Here is a 20807-nt window from a genome sequence, read left to right as displayed (position 1 = left end):
ATCTAGGAAAATTGATAGGTTAGCAACATACCCAAGGGGTTTCAATAAGGGCAACAAGATCCTTTCCTAGACCTTCTTTTTCCTCCCAAAACACATTCCTACTCAGGTATGGGTTGAAGCAACTGAAACAGCCTCAGTGCTATGCTACTGATTGAGATTTAAAAAGTAATTTTTTTTTTTTTTTTAATAGGGAAGGAAACTTTGTATTCCCATATTGCAAAGGGAAAAGCAGATTGCCAATTACCAATTTGCAGGTGTAATCATCAAGATGCATATGTACTACTATTTGTTCTGGTAAATAAATGTATCTACAAAGCTAGACTTTAAAACCCCATTTAAGAATGTCCACTTCAATCTTTATGTTAAAAACACATACACCATCGAGGCTGATTGTAATCAGAAAATGCTGAAGAGATACACACACTTTCTGAAGCAAGTAAATCAACTTTTAAGCAAATAAGACATGCTTCTAAATGTAACAACCACCTCAGTATAGTGCAATTTCTACAATACCAAGAAAACCAGTTAACTTCAACAGAAACTGTATAAGGCCCCGCATAATTCACAAATGCGCATGCTTACGTCTACAATATTCTTGCTTCTCTATTTCTGAGAAATTCCACAGCCATCTGTAATTCCCCTTTATAATTTTGTATTTCATCTCCAAGAGTATGCAGATGGGCTCTGTATATAAACAGGCCTGTTATTAAATTATATCATTTTATGGAGGGTCATCGTTTAAAAAAAAAAAAAAAGGGTAGAAGAACAGATGGAGACAGCCTTGATCTTTTCTGATGCTTCTTGAATGATCTGGCAAAAGTTCTAGAAGTTGATTAACTATGGCAAGTCTTGGTTTGTTGCAGACTGCCAAACAAAAGGGAAAATTTTTGAAAGTCCTCCTGCCACTGCATTACCACCCAGACATCAGACATTGTAAAAAATACAGAACTGTGCTGCATCTTCATTTGGCTTAACAAGCAGAAGGGGGTTCAAGAGTGCGAAATGTGCTACTCTCAAAGGACTCAGTGCTGACAGATTGGGAGACACACTGCTGCTATGAACAACACTTTAAGAGCTACTCCTGCCCCAGGCAAATAATGATCTGAATTTCTGAAGAGAAACCACAGCAGGAGGAATTTGCAATATATCTACAAGTGATGTCCATGCTCAACATATTAGGCAATGGTGAGTTGCTGCCAGTTTTCTCAAAGGCAGCAAGCCAAAAAATAGTAGTTTATCAGGCCTCCTCTATCAGACTTGTGTCCATGAAATAGGAACATTTTAAACGTTATCTTCAAAGGAAATAGGTCTCTCTTGTTTACACACACACTGTCTCAGCTTCTAGCCCTCTCCTGCTCTCATGACTCTTTGCTAGCCAACAGAAGGAACTTACCATGGCTGCCAAACACTGTCATTACACAGTCTTTTTACAACATGTGTTATAAGGTGGCTTTGTAAAAAATTTGACAAAGGATGTTTGAAAAAGGCTGCCACTCCTTTGTGAAGAAGAATGTGAGTGAATTCAGTAATTTCCATCTCAGTGTATGCAACTGCAGGCACAAATCACTCCAGAGACATAATGACTTACAGTTAGCAGAAGGTGGTGTTTTAATCAGGAAAAATAATGTACACTGGTGTCAACTGCAGCGTAAGCCTGAATGGTTGTAAAAGACTACAAATAAAAAGTTGGACTTATTTTTTCCTCTGAATCTGAAGGGTACTGGAAAGCACCCTGAAATACCCACTTCCCAGAAGCATCTTTAAACTTTCATCACATGGCCTCTACACTAGTGTATTTAAATTACATAAAATAATATTGAGATAGAAAGAGTCTGAGAATAATCCTGCTTCAAATCAACATAGATAGCAGCACGTTTGGAACACCAACAAATGCTGTTCACAGATCAGCGACTTTAATGCCTGCCTTCATGAGCAAGGATGCATCATTATTTTTTCCCCTGTATGTCTAAAAATACTAGTATTTCAGTTAGGTGTTTTAGAGAGGCTTAAAAGAAGCAGATTAACACTTCTGTAGGAACCACAATATGTCTTCCACCTGATGAGTTGTTTATTTTAATGAAATACTGAGAGAAATTACTATCTTATCTTCCTAAAGTGATTTCTTTTTATGTAGGACCTTTAAAAAAAGATTATTCTACGGAGTCAAAGCTGAATTTAGCTAGCTTTGCATGGCATCAGTCAGTTAACAGGGGAAGACAATGACCATGCTGTTACAGCAAAAACTAGTGGAGGTGATGAGGCTTTGTTAGTGCATTATTTCTTTTAAGAACTACATAATCGGTCCACCCAAAGGGACAGTAACTCAATTTGCGTTATTGGTCTTCCCCAGTACCTGCAGAAGAAATACCTGACAATAGCACATCAGACACAGAACGGAAAACTAAATCCTCATTTCCTGGTTTCCACAAAGAACTGATAATATACACTCTAAGTGCACAAAAATCCCAGTGGTTCTCACCAGAACTTGTTGCATTTCACAGTGAACCAGAAGTGAGGCCAGCTCTATATCTTCACTATAGCCGTTCTTGAGAGGAATGGATCTAAAACCTGGGAGGGTGGGAACATATACAAAGGACAATTAGAGTCAAGGCAAAGCATTATCTGCAATCACAAAAATGGGGCATACAGTCCTGAGGGTTAACAGATTCTTCATTGCTCAAATGCTCTGCTGCTGACAGCAGGCTTTGCTATGACAATTACAGGGAAGCAAAAGACAAGAATGGCAAAACTGAGAAACACATGATTTCACATGCTTTTGAAAACTAAAGCCAGAAGCAGAGGAAAGCAGAAAACTTATTCTACATACGTCCACATCTAAGATAATTAACAAACAAATGCACCGACACCAAAACAGAAAAAGAATCTTCCCAGATTTTACTCAGAGCACATAACCCTGTTGCTGAAATGGAGTATGTGGTAAAGACAGTGCAAATTATTCTACAAAATGCTTTCCTATCTCAATTTAATAAAAGGAATTTCAAGAGGGCAAGAGGATTATTTTAAATACTTATACGCTAGACACCCCGTATCATAATAAACAATGGATTAAAGGAACTCAGATCAAAAGAGCACTTGTCCTTTGGCACATTGTAGCTGCTACTGAGAGCAAAGTCACAATACAACAATGCTGAACAGCATCTTTCTGACTTAGCCCCTTGTTATACCCACTGATCTTACCCGATTTGATTCCTTTGATGGGAAAAGTGGCATGTGCTAAGAAATTGGGATCACTGAACATATCCTCCTCATAAACAACAAAGCGCAGAAACGCTAGATTTGGATCATAAATTTCAAATTTCACTTGCTCTGGACAGGGTGCCCAAACTGGATTAAGCCCATTGTCATCTGTAACGAAAAGGAAACATTTGCAGTATGAATCAATAATTTCACTTCATTCACATATGGGTATGTATCCCAGCACATTTTCTGGGGATACAAAGGCCCAAAAATTCTATTTACCATCTGTCTCCTGTTGTAACCTTGCTTCAGAAGGTTTGTATTTGTTTATTTGGGGGACGATATAGGAGGAAACTTGTCAGAGATGGAAATCCATGAAGACAAGCTATTACTTGTATTTAAACATATAAAAACTCCTTGGACATGGATTTGTAAAAAAAGCTAATTCATTGCTCATATTCATGAGCCTCATGCTCCACATCAGAGTGAAAGCATGAAAAGCACTGGGAAGACCAATGTACAATGGCCCAATTCTTAGTCATTTATAGAACACCAAGTAATTTGGTATGTGTGACACAGCCAGGAAGTTTGCTCTCTAAACTCTTGGTCACTTCCCACAAAAAGTTAAAATCATAATCCTCTTCTCTGAGGTACTGAAGAGCCACAATGCACATTCTGCTCCTGATTTTGTGTTTATTTTCCACTGCTATCAGTAGCTTGGATAATTAGAACCAAAGCTTCTTGGCTACTAGAGGAACACTGCTGCATCCAGAAATATTAAATGGTGAAATATTAAGTGGCTGAGATATTGCCCCATTTCAGTGCACTTAAATGAAGCTCGTGTACACACAAACACACATGCACACAAACACAAACCCACATGCCTTATCCAGAACTGATCAGCAGTGAGCTTTGATCAAACTCCTGTTGCATTGCAAATTATACTACTTTACAGCCCTACATACCCACGCTGTCTCCAAGGGGATGCCAATCTTAGAACCCAAGTTTAAATAAACACAGTCTGGATCTCACAGTAGTAACTTCCCATTTGGGCCAGACTTTTGGGAACTGACTAGCACTGTTTGAGGCACTTTCAAGACAGCAATTTTTTAAAATATGCAAATACACAAACTTATGCATGGACAAAACCATAACAGAATTCCAACTTTTTTTTTTCCAAACTGCAACAGTACTTTTTTTTTCTAAATTTGATATACATTGAAGTTTCTCAAATTAACTGGCCCTGAGGCAAGCAAGAGAATAATATTGTATGACTCTTCAGTCCAGAGCAACAGTTAACTTATTCCTCCCTATGTAGGTTGCTGGCCAATTACAGACAACATAAATTCATGGTCATCCTCCACTCACTTTATTTAGGCGCACTGGAAGTATAACCATATCACTACAACACAGAAAACCGCAGATACTCACTCACAACCGTCGTCTTGAATTTGTTGTTATCATATTCAGCCCCACAAATTTCTACCTCTACAAAGGGACAAGCAATGCTTCTACCAGGTTTAGGGAGATGACGAGCACCTAAAACCTGCAAAAGCAACTGTAAATTATAACCACCTCCAAAGGAAACTTGGCACCATTGTTTCTGTACAGAAGGTAGCCTACAGAAATAGAGGGGGAAAAAAATCCAGAAGAACATGCAAAAATACACAATCCCTCTCTTGAATATGTTTGCATGTATTAAACATACTATCTGTGCCACCAATAATAATATATTCCATTGTTTGGGTAACCCAATGCTTTTCATTGTAAGATACTGTAGCTGACATTCATTACACACAGTCTGCAGTTCCAGACCAGGCCTGTAACATAAGTTTTGTTATCTTTCCTTGGTCTTTATTACATATCTACTTTAAGACATTCCTGCTTTACAGTCACAGCCCTTGTTTACCTCTTCTCTAAACTGTAGTGAAAAGCAGTTAATGTATTTCTTCTTTCTCAGAAAACATATTTTTAAAGGACATCTCTTACTGTATAGCAACTGAGAACCAAAACAAGCTCAATTCCTGTTTGGCACCAGAAGACAACATGGCATAATTTTCAAATAATAAACCTATCTCTCCATGAAAAATGAGAATGACACTCTGATTAAGTCACGGTATACTAAATATGATGAAGGGGGGGGATCAGCTTCTTTTCTCTGCTTATTTTCTATATTTCATTATAAATATCTTTCTTCCACATTGGAAATCTCTGAACTAGTTAGTCTGCTGCTAACCAAGCTCCAACAGGACCCTTCTATTGAGGAGTCATTAGACTGGAAATGCAAGTTAGTTCATTTGGAATTTTTATTAGAAATTACATAAAATTATCCCAGGATTGTGTTTTCAGTCCTACAGCATGTGCTTCATTAGCATGGTAAAGATATATATTTCTTTTCAGAAACCAGTGGAATTAGTTTTATTCTTAAACACACTGACATTTAAAAACAGTATTTTGACAATCTGTCAGATCTTGCTATGAAACATAATAGCTTTATTTTTAGTTTTATAGATATTTATGACTTGTAAAAAACATAATTTACAAAAGAGATTTACCCTCACTGTCATAATCATCTGCAATTTCCTCTTCGAGTCATTTGGCATTGGGTCATAGTCTTCATTTCGCATGCTTTCTGGCTGCAGAACATAGCCAGTGCGTCCATTAAGTGAAAACAAGGCATGGTTCAATTGCATGTATTTATCTAGGGAGAGAGTTAAACAGTCATAACAGAAGATCCCCATTTGAATAAAGCTAAGGAAGTACAAGACTAATGGCTCCTCTCTATAATTCTTTCTGGACACCACTTTATCAGAAAGAGCTGGAAAGGTAAGTTGGAAGACTAAGGTAACTTGGAAGTGGAGTACAGCCTTCCCTGTGTCTGAACAACTGTTCATCCACCTGAAACTTACTGTAAATATTTCTGCTTGCTTATCACAAAGAGATCAAGGTGAAATAAACCTTTTAGAGTTTGGAGCTAGTTAGGCTCAGAGACAGGGCTTCTGGAGACTGATTTTTGGGGACCAGCTCTATCAGGTGATCCACACATTCAAAATCAAACTTTAGTTCTTGCACATCCCTTCTTGCTGGGAAGTACAAATAAATAGGACAGCCACAGTGACTAGAATGGCAGAGGGGCCAGAAAGGGGCTCATTTTTATGGTGAAATAGAAGGTGGATTAGATCCTTTTTTACAGAGAATATTACCTGGAGTTTGGAAGTTAAGAGCCACCATCTGGGAGCCACAAAGCCAGAGACGAAATGGGTCGTAGTTGGATGAGTCAACCCTCTGTCCTTTAGGATAGACACGTGTCAGTCCCTTCAGGTTGTATTTCAACAACTCAACTGGCTTTTGCTTAACAATGCTCTCTGCCTTGGTTTCCACAAAAGAACGTATTTCTTTGAAATCAGGATTTTCTACACAGGGTAGGGAGGAAAAAGAGTGGTTACTAAAGGAAGAAAGACGTTGACATTTATACTGCATTTCTACTAACACTTTGTTTTACTTTGTTTTGCTTTGTCCTTTAATGCAATAATTGGCACAGTTTTCATGCAGACATGGCAAATTGGTGGAGCATCAAGTCTGAAAGTTAAAATTGCCTGCTTGCCACGTGCTTTGCAGCAGGGCAGAGAAGAGACTATAGTCATGTTCTCATCTCATCATTGCTAATAATGTACTTCTGACCACTATAACATACATTTAAATGAGACATCTTTTCCTGGGTTTAAATGGGGAGAAGAAAGGGTGAGACAGGGTTAGCCAATGCCTGCAACAATGACTATAATTATAATGTCTTAACCACACTGACAGCTTATTAAAAACATTTGCAAAGAAAGTGAAAGAAAAAGGGTGCATTTGCTGGCTTCTCCAGCAGCAATGACAAAGAACTGGAATAAGTAGTACATATTTCAGTGTCAGATTCCACACCCGCATTTACACGGACCCCAGTTCTCATTTATATTACGAAACATGATACCATTCCAATAGCTTACATAAATGGCAAAGAGGTTCTTACAGCAGAATTATATAACGCACAGAAAATCTATTTTGAAGGTTTTTACAAACAAATCACAAGTATTCAGCTGGAGTTTTTAATCTCAGAAAAAGTCAGTTGACATATAACTAGTGAGCTTCCCCATGAAAGACACCTATGACAGGGTGCCTCTAGTTAACTAGTTAGAAATCTGTGACAGTTTTTTTTGTGACGGTTGAATAGCATCAAGTTCCCTAGTGTACAATTTCAAAGTGCCACTGAAAACTGCATGGGTGAGGCAGAACTTTGTTTTCCTGTAGAGAAAGGATAGATTTTATCTTCAGTTCTAAAATTTCAACTAACATCTGTAAAGACAGTAGAAAGAGGAAAATTCAGGTCTAATATATAAAGGACATACCTAAATTGTCCTTGGTTTTGCTTGTTGGCTTGCAGTAGATTACCAGATCAGATAATTCAATAGCAATCAATTGATTCTTTTCCCAGTATTTCCTCCTGTTCTCCTGTAAAATGTAACAAAAATTTTAGATTACAGATACACTGAGTATTATGGTACAGTAAGTCCAGGGTATACTCTAATGAAATGACAAAGTTGATGCATTCTTTGTTGCCCAGATTCCTATCCTACTTTTGACACTTGCATAGATGTAATGTACTTTAAGACCCAATTCAGAGAACAGGCTAACCAAGTGGTTTTGGGTTTTAGTTGGGGGTACATGGGGGGGGAGGGGGGGGTGTTGTTGTGTTGTTGTTGGTTTTTTAAGCAAGTGTTTCAGTGATTCCCTGATCAGCACTACTCAGAATCTTGGCAACAATTTTTTTTCTTTTAATGTGGCTCTACTCAATTTTAGTTACATTCTCAACTCTATACTTCATATAAATGCAAACGTATGCAGAAAAAATGCAAAGGGTAGTGAAGTGTCTCTATTTATTTACAATCCTGAGCAGGACCTAAGTCTTGTTAGTAACTCCCAAACAGCTAAATTCAAACCCTCTGAGCATCATTCCTGTAGTTTTCTATTTGTGCACCAAACTAATGATGTTATGTGTGGAAAATCATGTGCAATCTTGTTGTCATCATCAGTAATAAACCCACTATCTACTTTCATGTTTGCAAGCACCTGCTCTGTGGAAGCTGAGAAATGGTCCCTGCAACCAGACATTGGGAACTACTGAAATCAGCAAGACTTGTCCTAAGTGGACACATTTGGGATGGAGGCTTTTCAGACATAAGAAGCAATTACAGGATAAAACACGTTAGAAGAGTCCCATACTGAACAGTGATTAGCTTTGGTATAAGAAGTTATGAAGCAGCAGCAATTAGGAAGTCTTCCAAAAGAATTCCCTCAACAAGACAAACTAAAGAGGAATGAAAATCGGAGCTAGGGAGCCATGGGTTTCCAGAATGTTTCACTGAACCAGAGATTATACATTGAAGTTCAAGAAAAGCAAAGAGGAATATGGCATTCAGGCTTGGAAATAACCTTGGGAAAAAGCTGTACAAACCTCATTGTACGTAGTGATCCACCACAGTTTCCCAGACATTGCTCAACAGTAATCAGAGCTTCACATAGCAAAGGACCACTTCTAGATGCCATGAGCTCATCTTTAGACATAACCCTCTAGTGATAACCAAGCAGGAGAGCTAGCAATGAACAACCATTCCTAGGAGCATGGCAAGTGTCAGTATTAAACAGAGATGACAAGATACGTGAAGCTTAATTTTACTTTTTGTGTATAATGGACACAGCCCAAAAATGAACTCATAAAAAACCTGTATCATATTGTAGCATAGTGTTGACTCACTATGCTTTTTTCTTCCCCAAAATTCAGCCTGTTAACTGTACTGGCAAAAAAAGGGCCTTTCCTCATCTTTTTTCCCTCCCCGTGCAGCAGTGTATCATGTGAACTTTCTAGAGGCCACGCTATGAGAAAAGCCTCCTGATTGACAGAACTGAGTTTTAAAGCATCTTTGAACACAGAGTGTTGAATATTTCTCTAACTGTAGAGGGGGAGAAAAAGCTGCCAAGCTCCTCAAGAGCCATTGATGTACCACAAAAAACATTCCATTTAGAGACACTTCTTCTAGGTCATGTTTCTCTTTTTCTCATTTTTCTTTCTAAATGAAAGCTTGGCATAAGAACCATATCTCTCCTCCCCCAACAACAGGTCAACAGCTCCTGTTGCTTCTTCCCTTGCTGAATTTGCAGTCCTCTGCTTGAGACACCAACTTGCCCGCTATAAATAGGATTATGATGACCCTCAGAGCATTACCACTCCAGATGACAGATAAACAGCATGAGCCAACATGATACTGAAACACATTTTCCATCACCCACTTAACAATGTAATGTGAATAAAAGCAACAAAGGAAAGAGTATACTTTAGCATAGTCATTGGAAAGGCTTTTTGGTCATGTGAAAGACTTCTTAAATACTAGGAAAGATGACAGGGAGGTAAATTAATACATCAGAACAGGAAAAGCAAGTTCTGAAGAATGTTTTTAAGTGGCAGTACTCATGGAGGGACGTAGAAGCTAAACTGAGGCAGAATCCTTTAATCTTTAGGCAAGGATTTGGAAATACTACTATTGAAGATCTGGTAAATCCAGAACGTGCCTGTTAGTTAGAAATAAAGTATTAGCCAAACAATTCCCTATCAGTGCTACTGCATTCACTGGAAAGCAGAGTTAGTAAACAGGATTAAGAAGAGTTTAGGCAAAGGCAGCTCAGATCTCACAAATGCTCACCAGTGGATTCACAACTCTGAACAGAACAGTCTGATATCTGAGTTTCTTCTGCTTAACACTAGGATTGAACCAGTGTAACCAGATGTAAAATTGTAATGGTATCTACTTTGTACTACTAAGCACACTTCAATGAGGTGCAGGGTGCAACACAGACGATACTCTGTTGAAAAACTGCTGCTAACATAAATTTACAGAAAATGCTAATTTACATACCATTTCCAAAAGAGTTTAGGGAACAAGATTCACAGCATCAATAAAATGAAGAGACAAACAGCAATATGCAAGAGAGTGAAGGACCACGTGTTAGCAAGGTTTAGCAGTGTATGGCAGCTAAAGATAAATCCTATCGTAAATTTATAGCAGTATATTATAAAAAACAACGGATAGATTTTTATCAATACCTCTTCTGTAGTTTTCCAAGTGATTTCACGGATACTTTGGTACCATTCAAAGAGTTCTTCTACTTTATCAGTTGCAAACTCAACACATGGATCTTCTGGATTCTTAGGTTCCAGAATGAAGACAAAAGGCTTTTTGTATTTCCCTTGTGGCATTTTCACTGTTAGGCAACACAGTAGCAAGAAATTTATACTAAAATCCAACAGTTCTTCTTCTAAGCTGTCATTGCTGATTTGTTGCAACGGGATCATAAAGTTTCATCATATTAATTTTATTAGCTAAATTAATACAAGTAGGTGTGGGTTTTGTTTGAGGTTTTTTGTTTTTAAATCTTTCCTGCTAAACATAAAAGAGTCTACTCAACACAGAAAGCTCAGGAGTCCACGTATAAGCATCAGAAAATACATACCAACGTTGTACGTATTGAGTACCAGTATGCCACGACACAGAGAGCCTAATGGGTTGTCCTCGATAATCTGAAAAACATGAGTTAAATCTGACCCTAAGTCTTCTCTTGAGTGCATATGCACAGGACATTAACAAATAATGAACACGTGCCATTAAATCTAACGTCAGTTTCACCAAAAGCATGCCTGCTATAATGTTTAAAAGCCTGTTTCCATATCAAGAATTTCTCATTTTGAGAAACACATGAGAATCTCTATAGTGAGAGTAGTCAAAACGAGGAGTGCAGCTTCCGGCCTGACACAACTGCTCATTTTTCAAGTCTGCTTAAGGCTGCAATGACCAGGGGTGGGAGGGGGAATCTAATATATGTGTTTTCTTCCAGAGACTCCTGAAAAATCATTGGAAGTGCTTAATAACAACAAAAGAATTCAACATTTTATTTTTAAAACTCCAAAATGTCAAAACTGCTTACTATGGAGTTTTGTTTTCTTTTGTTGAATAGACCTTTGTCCAAGACTCTGGACTAGATTTTTAGACACTGTTGACAAACAGTATAGGGTTAGTTAGCATAAAAACTTAATAATGGAGCGTGAAATGGCTAGTAAGATGTGTTTGGACACATAGTTTTCTTATTTGCAAATATTAAGGCAGTAATCATACAGGCAAACTAGTTAAAAGTTCCAGACACATTATTGTTTAGCCAAACCATCTGAAAAATCTAAACTGGTATGATTTTCATTAGCAGGAAACCATTATAATCTCCTAAAACCCCACCAAATCAGCTGTCTCCTTAAGTAGTTTTCTATGAGGGATGTCCCGACAAAAATATTCAGCAGCAGAGAAGAGTGAAGAATGCATTCATTTCTCTATTCTGTGTTCTCTCAAACACAGCATGCAGAATCGTACTTCTATAAACCAGACTTCCACTTCTAGTAGGTAGCATCTTCTAGGGAAACATAGCAGACAAACCTTAACCCTCACCTGGCTTTCGAGCTCAGCAGAGTTATTAGATGACAGGTCTTCAACATAATTAGATGGAAAATAGTGTTGGACTTTTTCACCGTAATCCCCCTTCCACCTGAATTTAAAAAGAAAAGTATATATAGAGAAAAAAAGTTAAAGAGCTTCAATAGGCTATTAATGAAGCAATAATCCTCAAGAAATTGGTCATTAATACCCCATACTAGCTTGTCTAGCTGGCTATCACCAAAATATAAGTGATGAATTAGCTAAAAGCTCTAACAAAGTGATCATTAACTGTGGTAACAGATTGTTTCAGAGGGATTACAGTTACTGTAAACTGCAATTAATGACTTAAGAGGCTTTTTCCCCCTCCAGTACTAAATATACTATTATGTGGTTGATTACCCTGCAGAAACTACAGGGAAACATTAGATTCCCAAGCTTTCCAAGCAATTTACAGGCCAGCTAAGAAACTCCAGCTAAGGGGTAAGAAAGGAGACTGTACAGATAACTAAAAAAGGTGGGGTTGATTCCTGAGAAGTACTTAGCAGAGCAAGGAAAGAAACAGAGCAATGACAACAATGGTAATAGATGCATGACTTCCCAGAATACACAAGTGTTTGGGACGGATGAATGTAGTAAAGGAAAAATACTGGATACACTGGGCTATGGAGGTTCTGCAGGCTGAGGCTATTGCTGTGGGATAGAAAAATGGAAAAGACATGAAAGGAGACTTGAGGATGAGGGGAGTTGGGTTTGTTTTTCTTTTTAAATACATTGGCATTAAGATTTATAAGGCCACAGTTAATAAGCAGCAATCAGACAATAGGCAAAGTTTTTAAAAACTACTACCCAAAGCTCAATTTTTTCCTCCATCTAGTCAGTCACCAGAAGTTCTCTTATGAGGAATCTTTGTCCTTACCAGCCTCCAGTTTCCTTTGTGACATTATGAATTAAAGCTCCTCGAGAGAAGCTCAATTCATCACTTCTTTTGGCTCTGTAGTCATACAAGGCTTTCACTGTTCTCTGAGGCTTTAAGAGAAACAGAGCAAAGGGGTCATCTAGGGGGACGGGTCATAAAATAATCAATAATGCAATCTTTTTTTTAAAACAAAAAAAAAAAGGGGGAAGGGGAGATTGGATCCCTTTTTTGTTGTTGTTATGAAGGTTAGAAAATATAATACTAAAGTTCCAGAGTGACATCTATTGGTGGAAGCAAGTGATGCTACTTAACTGCTATTCTTCAAGTATCAGCTTGGAAGAAAAAAAAAGAATCTTTCTTTTATGGGTGTTGCAACATAATTACTGCAGGGGAAAGGGGAAAAAAAAAAAAAAAAAAGGAAACCACACAGTGAAATATCAATCCTCTATCTTCATTGCATGTATTCATACACAGTTGGAGTTTGTAGGCTTAGATGCCTACAAAGCCTCCACTTCAAAACCACATCAGCTATCCTGCTGGTCACATTCCCTTGAGGAAGACATCCAGTTCTAGCAGGACAAGCAATGTCTTTATCTTGAATTTACTACTACCCAAATTCTTCAGCAGCAATGCAAATTCATTGGCCAAAAAGACTAAAAAGAATTACAGCCACAAAATTTTCACTACAGGTGAACTTTTGTGAGAATTTACAAGTAGGCAGGCCCTAACAAGAATTAGAGATAAGTAGATGTTTGCTGTGCCATTGTTTTTATAACATTATCTGTATTTTAAAAGACGACAAACTTTAATAACTCATTAATAAACTAAAGACACCATTTTTATATAGAAAGCACATAAATAAACTCTGCACCTATTTGTGCATGCAGGCCATGTTTGCTAATGGAACTGCGATAATTTTGTGTACATACAAATAACAGTGCTCAAACACACAGACGCGCACACTTGGCATTTACGCGTTGTACTTTCTTGCCATGAAGATTTGGCGTTCTCCAAGTGAATCTTGTCATAGGTTATTTTAATTTGGGGGCAAACCTGCATAAGCATGCATGCCAAAAATCAAATCACCTCCACAGACTCAATAGCAAAAAGTGCCCAAATGCCCAGTATGGATGAATCAATACAGGATTTGCACACAAGAAAATGCGTGGGTACAAATTTTAGAGAGATGCTAGAAAAAAGTCACACCCTTTAAATTTCTGCTGTCCAGTCCCCCATAAATCAAGCAGCCTAATGCTTTAAATTATCCTTTTCATTACTGCTAACAGGAAATCAACAAACAAGTCTCATAATTTTCAGAAGTCTACAGTAAGTGTGAATATCTCTCTTTAAGCATACCACTGTAGGGGTGATTTCACTGGGTTCCACGTACATCTTGACATCATAGAGGGAGTTAATATCTTTTTCCTAAAACAAGGAAGAAGGAAAAAAAAAATAATGAAGTTACAGGAATCAAAAATTATAAAAGTGCTTAATGTTAATAGAACATTCATTGCAGAAACCACCTTTCTGACAATACATAGGCAAACAGAAGAGGAGGGAAGCCAGACACCTATGTTATGCTCATTTCTATAGTTGAATATAGCTGAACATGAGTTTGTTATTTAACCTCTCTATGCCTCAGTTTAGTAAACAGTAAAACACAATGAAACAGCAATACCTCACAAAAGTATCTCTTAATCAGTCAAACAGCTTTGAGATTGTGAGTACCCTTCCATGTGCAACCAGGGAAGACAATATCTACACTTATGATTTCTGTGTTACAGTACTTTAATTCCAGTATTGCTTTCACTATTAGATAAAAATTCTAAAACAATATACACAGTCATATTTTTCATTTTATTCTCTCCTTGTGTTCCCATTTGGGCCCAGTCCTAGAATACAGAAGCTTAGCTATAGGCAACATTATAAAAAATCCTGAGGTCTAAAATCTTTTCAGTCCCTTTTAGTCTCCCCAGAAGAGACAAAAAACCCAGACTTTGATTTCCTCAAACATGTCAGATGTGTTTTTCCTGCAGCTTCTAACAGACATATACTTGAAAACAGAAGACAGCATCTCAGGCTTTTCAAAAGTCAGTTACCTCGGCAAAGCTCTCTCCTCATGAAACACATCCATCCAGAAAGTAGGCCTCTATCCTAAGCAAATTATCCAGGCTCCTAAGTCTAGTGAATGGACAAAGACAGGTATCTCTTGGGGAGATTTCCTCATGCTTATCTCAAAGAGTGAGCCTTCAGAGGTACCTCTCACTTTCTACCACAGAAGGCAGTTGGACACCATCCCCGAGATGGCTCCAGTGCGGTGAAGCGAATGCCACTGCCGATCCAGAATGAGAGGCACAGCAGAATATTTCATTTTTTCTGAAATGCTTAGCAATTAGCATCTGCATGATCACTTTAAGATCTCTGCCCACTCCAGCAATAGAAGACAGGGCCAACTGCAGGTGAGGCTATTATCAAAAACTTGTTTTAGCAGAGCAACAATCCCCCACCTCACAGAGCAGCTTTTCTAATCAAATCATGAGGAAGCCAAGAGTTGTCCTGTAATCAAAGATGAAGCTCTTTCCTTCACATATCTCAAAACCTTTGTGAGAGAAGTCAGTATAACCATCTCAGTTTCACAGATAAGAAAACTACCTGCTTAACCTCCCCCAAAGGTCATCTACCGCAGCCAGAATCAAACCCAGCACCCCCACGTCTAGATCTGGGACTGTCCACTACAGCAACTAACACTTGTACAAAGACCATCACTTACCGTGCTGTAGCGCTCCAGCAGCTCCTCAGTCACCGGGTAACGCAATTTCATTTTCCTGTACAGCGGATGCTTCTCATAGTACGTTACCAGCTCCACTAAACTCTCAAAATAAGCCGAGGTTCCAAGCACAAAATGGCGACCTTCTTGCTGAATTCGGAAGTGCTTCACCTTCCCCTCCGCTCTGTGAAACAAGTGCAGGTGCTGTAAAAGGTATTGGTACTTGCACTGAGAGCACCAGTGCTGTAAACAGGACCAAAACTGCTTTGTGCATCTTAATCATGTGAAATAATTTCTCCCTCTTCCAAAGCTTCTTTTATTCCAATTGAATTCCAGTTGCCTGATTAAATTCACAAAAAGACATTCTCACTTTTCTACAATGTACAGGGCCTTGGGACAAATCCATGGTTTTGCTTAGATTAAATTTCCCTATTTTTTTTCCCTACAGATAGGTATTCTGTCATCTTCAAGCTAACACAAACGTCTCCAATCAGACTGAGAGTCCCTCTGGAATCCGCTGCTGCTGATCTGCCGCTGGCCCTAAGCGGTAGACAAACTCCTCTCAAAACTAGTAGCTGTCTCTTCCTTAGAATCATTTTGATAACTACAGGAATCAATTTTTAAAGAAGAAAAAAATCTCTTGTGCTTAAACACAAGGTTTGTGCTTGCAATGATAACAGTAAAACTATCCACTGACAACCATCCGACCCACAGAAGACCCCTGCATCCTTTTCAAGCTTGCTGAAGTTTTGGTACTTCTTGTTTTCCCCACTGTGAAATGGTTTTATTGAGATGCTGCAGCTCAAGTTACTTCAGTATCCACCCTGGTAACAGCAGAAAGCTTCAAACCAAAGTACACAGGGGACTGGGGAATTCTGGACATCTTCAATACACAGTAAGGCATGTAAGTAAGAGGAAAACAAGTACTTGTTTTTCCAAAGCAATTTTATATGTTGCAGAAATGTGCATTTTCACAGAAACGCAATTTGATTTGAAGGCACAATCGAGAACACCACAATTCCATACATTTTATTAACGTTGTTGCGAGAACCACAGTTTCAAAAATATTTTCCCTAGCAAGAAAAGTCGACAATTTCATTTTGACATTTCTTTTTGGTCAGTTATATGACAGGGCAGGATTTCCAGGGGATAAGGGCCTAGAATCACTGCTGGACCAGCACCAAAGAAAACTTCAAAATAACGCCCTGTAGTAAGGAGTGTCAAGGAAGTGAAGAAGGGCCATGCACCATTCTGTATGGGAAGAAAGGGACAGTCGGTGCCTAAATATTCTTTATAAAAAGCATAAAGGTTTATTCCAGTCACAAATTAACTCTGGTACACATTCTCATACATGGACCTGCTGCACAAATCCACCATGCTAATTGCCCAAAGTTTGAAAGCAAGAATGTCATGACTCTAAAAAGACCACAGTATTTTTTAAATAAGAAAAAACAGAACATTGTTAGGCTACTAGGTAATGTAGTCATATCTGTCTTTTCTTACCTGAAAGTCATAGCAAATGAATCAGGCTCATCTCTCTTTCTAATCAGAAAGGCTCCATCTCGAGGAATTCGCATCAACATGTCTTCTGCCTCTCCCCGACTCAAGTTGCTATAATACCAACTACAACAGTTAAAAATAAAAATGGACAAAGGATTACAAAGCTTGTCAAATGTCATTCAGTAAGAATAACAGGAAGCATTATTAACAATAGAGTTTCAAACGTTACAAGAAAAATTATGCATTAGATTATCCCCATCTTGCCACCTATGACAGCAGCTTATTACAAAACATTGTAACACAGCCGCTTATTTTGGATGAAAGCATTAAGAATATATCAGAACACCTTGTGTGTCTGAAATTATAAAACATAAATCTGCATTTCTTCCTGAAACAAAGGCACTGGATCTAGCTTTTAGTCTGCCATTCAGTTTTCAGTAGTGTATTCAGTTTTGACATAGTAGATTTAAGGAAAAGCCCAAACACAGACAAAGGAAAAAACACCAGACATTTGAATTCTTTTATTCAAAGCTTGATTTTATCTTTCACTGTAGGGATGGACCTATCTTGGATCTAAGCCAGTCCTGTTTAATATCTTTATCAATGATCTTGACGAAGGGATCAAGTGTACCCTTAGTCAGTTTGCAGACAACACCAAGTTGGGTGGGAGTGTTGATCTGCTGGAGGGTAGGAAGGCTCTACAGAGGGACCTGGACAGGCTGGATCGATGCGCTGGGGCCAACTGTATGAGGTTCAACAAGGCTCAGTGCAAGGTCCTGCACTTGGGCCACAACAACCCCATGCAACGCTACAGGCTTGGGGAACAGAGGCTGGAAAGCTGCCCGGCAGAAAAGGACCTGGGGCTGTTGGTTGACAGTTGGCTGAATATGAGCCAGCAGTGTGCCCAGGTGGCCAAGAAAGCCAATGGCATCCTGGCTTCTATCAGAAATAGCATGGCCAGCAGGACTAGGGAAGTGATCATGCCCCTGTACTCAGCACTGGTGAGGCCACACCTCGAATACTGTGTTCAGTTTTGGGCCCCTCACTACAAGAGAGACATTGAGGGGCTGGAGCGTGTCCAGAAAAGGGCAACAAAGCTGGGGAAGGGTCTGGAGCACAAGGCTGATGAGGAGCGGCTGAGGGAGCTGGGGTTGTTTAACCTGGAGAAGAGAAGGCTGAGGGGAGACCTTATTGCTCTCTACAACTACCTGAAAGGAGGTTGTAGAGACGTGGGGGTCAGTCTCTTCTCCAAGGTAACAAGTGATAGGACAAGAGGAAATGGCCTCAAGCTGCGCCAGGGGAGGTTTAGACTGGATATTAGGAAATTTTACTTCACTGAAAGGGTTATCAAGCATTGGAACAGGCTGCTCAGGGAAGTGGCTGAGTCGCCATCCCTGGAAGTATTTAAAAGACATTTGGATGAGGTGCTTAGGGACATGGTATAGTGGTGGTGTTGGTAGTGTTAGGTTTACGGTTGGACTCGATGATCTTAAAGGTCTTTTCCAACCTATACGATTCTGTGATTCTGATTCAGTGAAGCTGTGGCCACTTATACTGGCAGTACATCTCCACCTTATACAGAAAGGCAGGAAAGCCTAACCCTTAAACTCTACCCTCCTCTCTCACTGGCTTACAAAGTTATCTATGGGTGGTCAGTGACTCCCAGATCCTGGGGGTGGGGGGTGGATTTCACAGATCAATATTTCACATGCAAAGGAGATTTACTTTTTCTCACTGCAAAGAAAACAGAACAAAGGGCAGTGATTACAGTGTTCTGCCAGCAAGCAAGAGCAAGCTCTGCCCAGGATCTACATCAGGCAAATACCCGCTGGAAATAAACACCAAGCTATACTACTTCCTGTCAGCATGGGGCGAAGTCAGCCTAACCAACTCTGACAGGGGTGAGGTGGAGGGCAGGATTAGGAAAACATAACTGTTTGGGCTCACTGCCCCAGTAATAGAGTTTCCAGATGGCACAGACCATGACCACTTAGTTGCCAGACCACAGCCAACTACTAAATATCTAATCCAACCCACTGGGTGTTGTAAAACACTGAGCAGTGAAAGAAGGAATTGGCACACTTCCACAGGATTACAGTTCTCACTGATTTTCCTAGTTGCTGCTAGTAAATTGCTTTCCCAGTGACTGCTCTCTGTTGTACCAGGTTCTCACAAAGTCAGTGATCTTACTCAGCATCTTTCAGGGAAGCCTATTCCTAGGACATCTGTGGACAAGCAACACCCAGGTGTGCTCCTGAATCTAGGGAATTTTCTATGCAAAAATTCAAGATCATCTAAAACAATGCAAAGGACACTGACATAACAACCCTGGTGCTTGCCTTCTCCTGTACATACTCTTTAGTCTCATGAGGGCTGGGATTAGGCACAGCATCAGTCAGACGCAGCTCAAATTCAGCACATCGCAGGTGGGCCTCCCTGTAGTGTTGAATGAGATCATAGATGCTATCAAAAGTGAGATTGTCTGTCAGGTAGTATTTCACAGTGTCCCCATCACTTGAAGAACGGATCCGGCAGTGCTGGACTCTACCTGACCTCCTGAAGAATGAAGAGAGGCATAAGGAAAAGAAAGGTTTTATAACAGGTTTTCTTCTTTTGAAGCATTTCCTCACCCGTTCCTGGTCAACTACTTGGTGAGCTTGCACAGATGCAAGAAATCTGTATAATCTCATAAAACAAACAAAGTAAGAACAGCAACAAAAATCCTGACAAGTAAGATTACAGGACTGAAAATAATAACTTTCAACCCACAACGGTTTAAAATCTGGCATACATTTACTCCCTGCAAAATTTGCTCTGACAGCTGTCTGGGTCAGAAATCTGTCTGATACACGATTCCTCATAATGTCCCAACCAGAAGAAAAAAAAACCCAGACTATCAAAAAACAAACAAAAAACCCCCTGAACATTCTTTATTATTTTCCCTCTAGAGAATCCTTTCATTGAAAAGATCAATCTCTGCTAATAAAGTACACTCATGAGACTACCTTTTCAGTGTAGAAAGCGGTAATTTATCCCTAAATTAAAAGACCAAATTTTGGGCCACTCATTGAGGAAATAACAAATCCTATATCCTGCCAGAGACTAGAAAAGTTGGGGGGGTGGGGAGGGTATCAAACCAGTCAGACCTCTCTTGACAACTGTAACACTTCAAATAAAGCTTACTCTGCCAAAATGCACTACGCTACACTGAAGTTTAATTTAGAAAGTAGTCTTTCACAATGCTATCAATAACATCCTAGTAATTATAGCAACTCCTTATTCCTATTTCCTCTCAGCTATAAATGCATACTTGAAAAATACACACATTTTTGTGCAATGCGTAAAACAAACAAAACCCACATAAAATTTTTATGACCATCACCATACCAGAATGACAAGGTGCAATCGTTAGGGAAAGCCTCACTTTCCCTAACTAGGAAAGTCCCATCCTTGCCACCCATTTCAGCACAATATTCCTGGAGCAGTCTCTCAGCCGTTGTTCTCCCCTCTTTCATTTTCCCATGGAACCATTTCTCTTTTAAGTGCAGTTCAGTACGTTTCACCTCCTAGACCAGAAAATAAGAATTTTTATAGTGCATTTCTAATTTTATGATTTTGAAACAAAGTACTTGTTATTGATATAATATTCTACTATTTCAGGATTTGAGCTCTTCCTAGCCCTGAACTCTCCTTCCACAAACAAGCCGATCACCTTTATAGTCACCCTTGACCCTCCTTCCCCAGTCAAGCCATTTCTTTGGAGCAGTGATCACCTTCAGCCTTATTCAAATATGTAATCAACAGAAAGTGAAAGAATGCAGCAATGTAAACACCAATTTATATTTTCAAGGCAAAACACCCTACTGCTAATTCACAGAGTTTCTAATCAACTTTTTCCAGGATTCTTCTGTGT

The 20807-nt window shown here is 39.1% G+C and overlaps 1 protein-coding gene across 1 annotated transcript in view; it reads right to left on the bottom strand.

The window, feature by feature from the left end:
* The window catches only part of PLCG2 (phospholipase C gamma 2), a 72928-nt gene that overhangs the window by 8766 nt on the left and 43355 nt on the right, over positions 1 to 20807 (bottom strand). Inside the window, exons 17-31 of the mRNA XM_072872524.1 lie at positions 20282 to 20460; positions 19250 to 19450; positions 16898 to 17017; positions 15398 to 15578; positions 13984 to 14052; positions 12628 to 12737; positions 11724 to 11820; positions 10744 to 10810; positions 10337 to 10494; positions 7587 to 7689; positions 6402 to 6611; positions 5754 to 5899; positions 4630 to 4744; positions 3199 to 3366; positions 2480 to 2568 (exon numbers count right to left, since the gene is read on the bottom strand). Of these exons, the coding sequence (XP_072728625.1) occupies positions 2480 to 2568; positions 3199 to 3366; positions 4630 to 4744; positions 5754 to 5899; positions 6402 to 6611; positions 7587 to 7689; positions 10337 to 10494; positions 10744 to 10810; positions 11724 to 11820; positions 12628 to 12737; positions 13984 to 14052; positions 15398 to 15578; positions 16898 to 17017; positions 19250 to 19450; positions 20282 to 20460 (2013 nt within the window). The remainder of the gene's footprint in view (positions 1 to 2479; positions 2569 to 3198; positions 3367 to 4629; positions 4745 to 5753; positions 5900 to 6401; positions 6612 to 7586; positions 7690 to 10336; positions 10495 to 10743; positions 10811 to 11723; positions 11821 to 12627; positions 12738 to 13983; positions 14053 to 15397; positions 15579 to 16897; positions 17018 to 19249; positions 19451 to 20281; positions 20461 to 20807) is intronic.

This window comes from Ciconia boyciana, chromosome 9, assembly GCF_034638445.1.
Source record: "Ciconia boyciana chromosome 9, ASM3463844v1, whole genome shotgun sequence".
Lineage (NCBI taxonomy): Eukaryota > Metazoa > Chordata > Aves > Ciconiiformes > Ciconiidae > Ciconia > Ciconia boyciana.
Note: the sequence above shows the minus strand (reverse complement) of the source record. Positions and strands in the feature narration are given on the sequence as shown.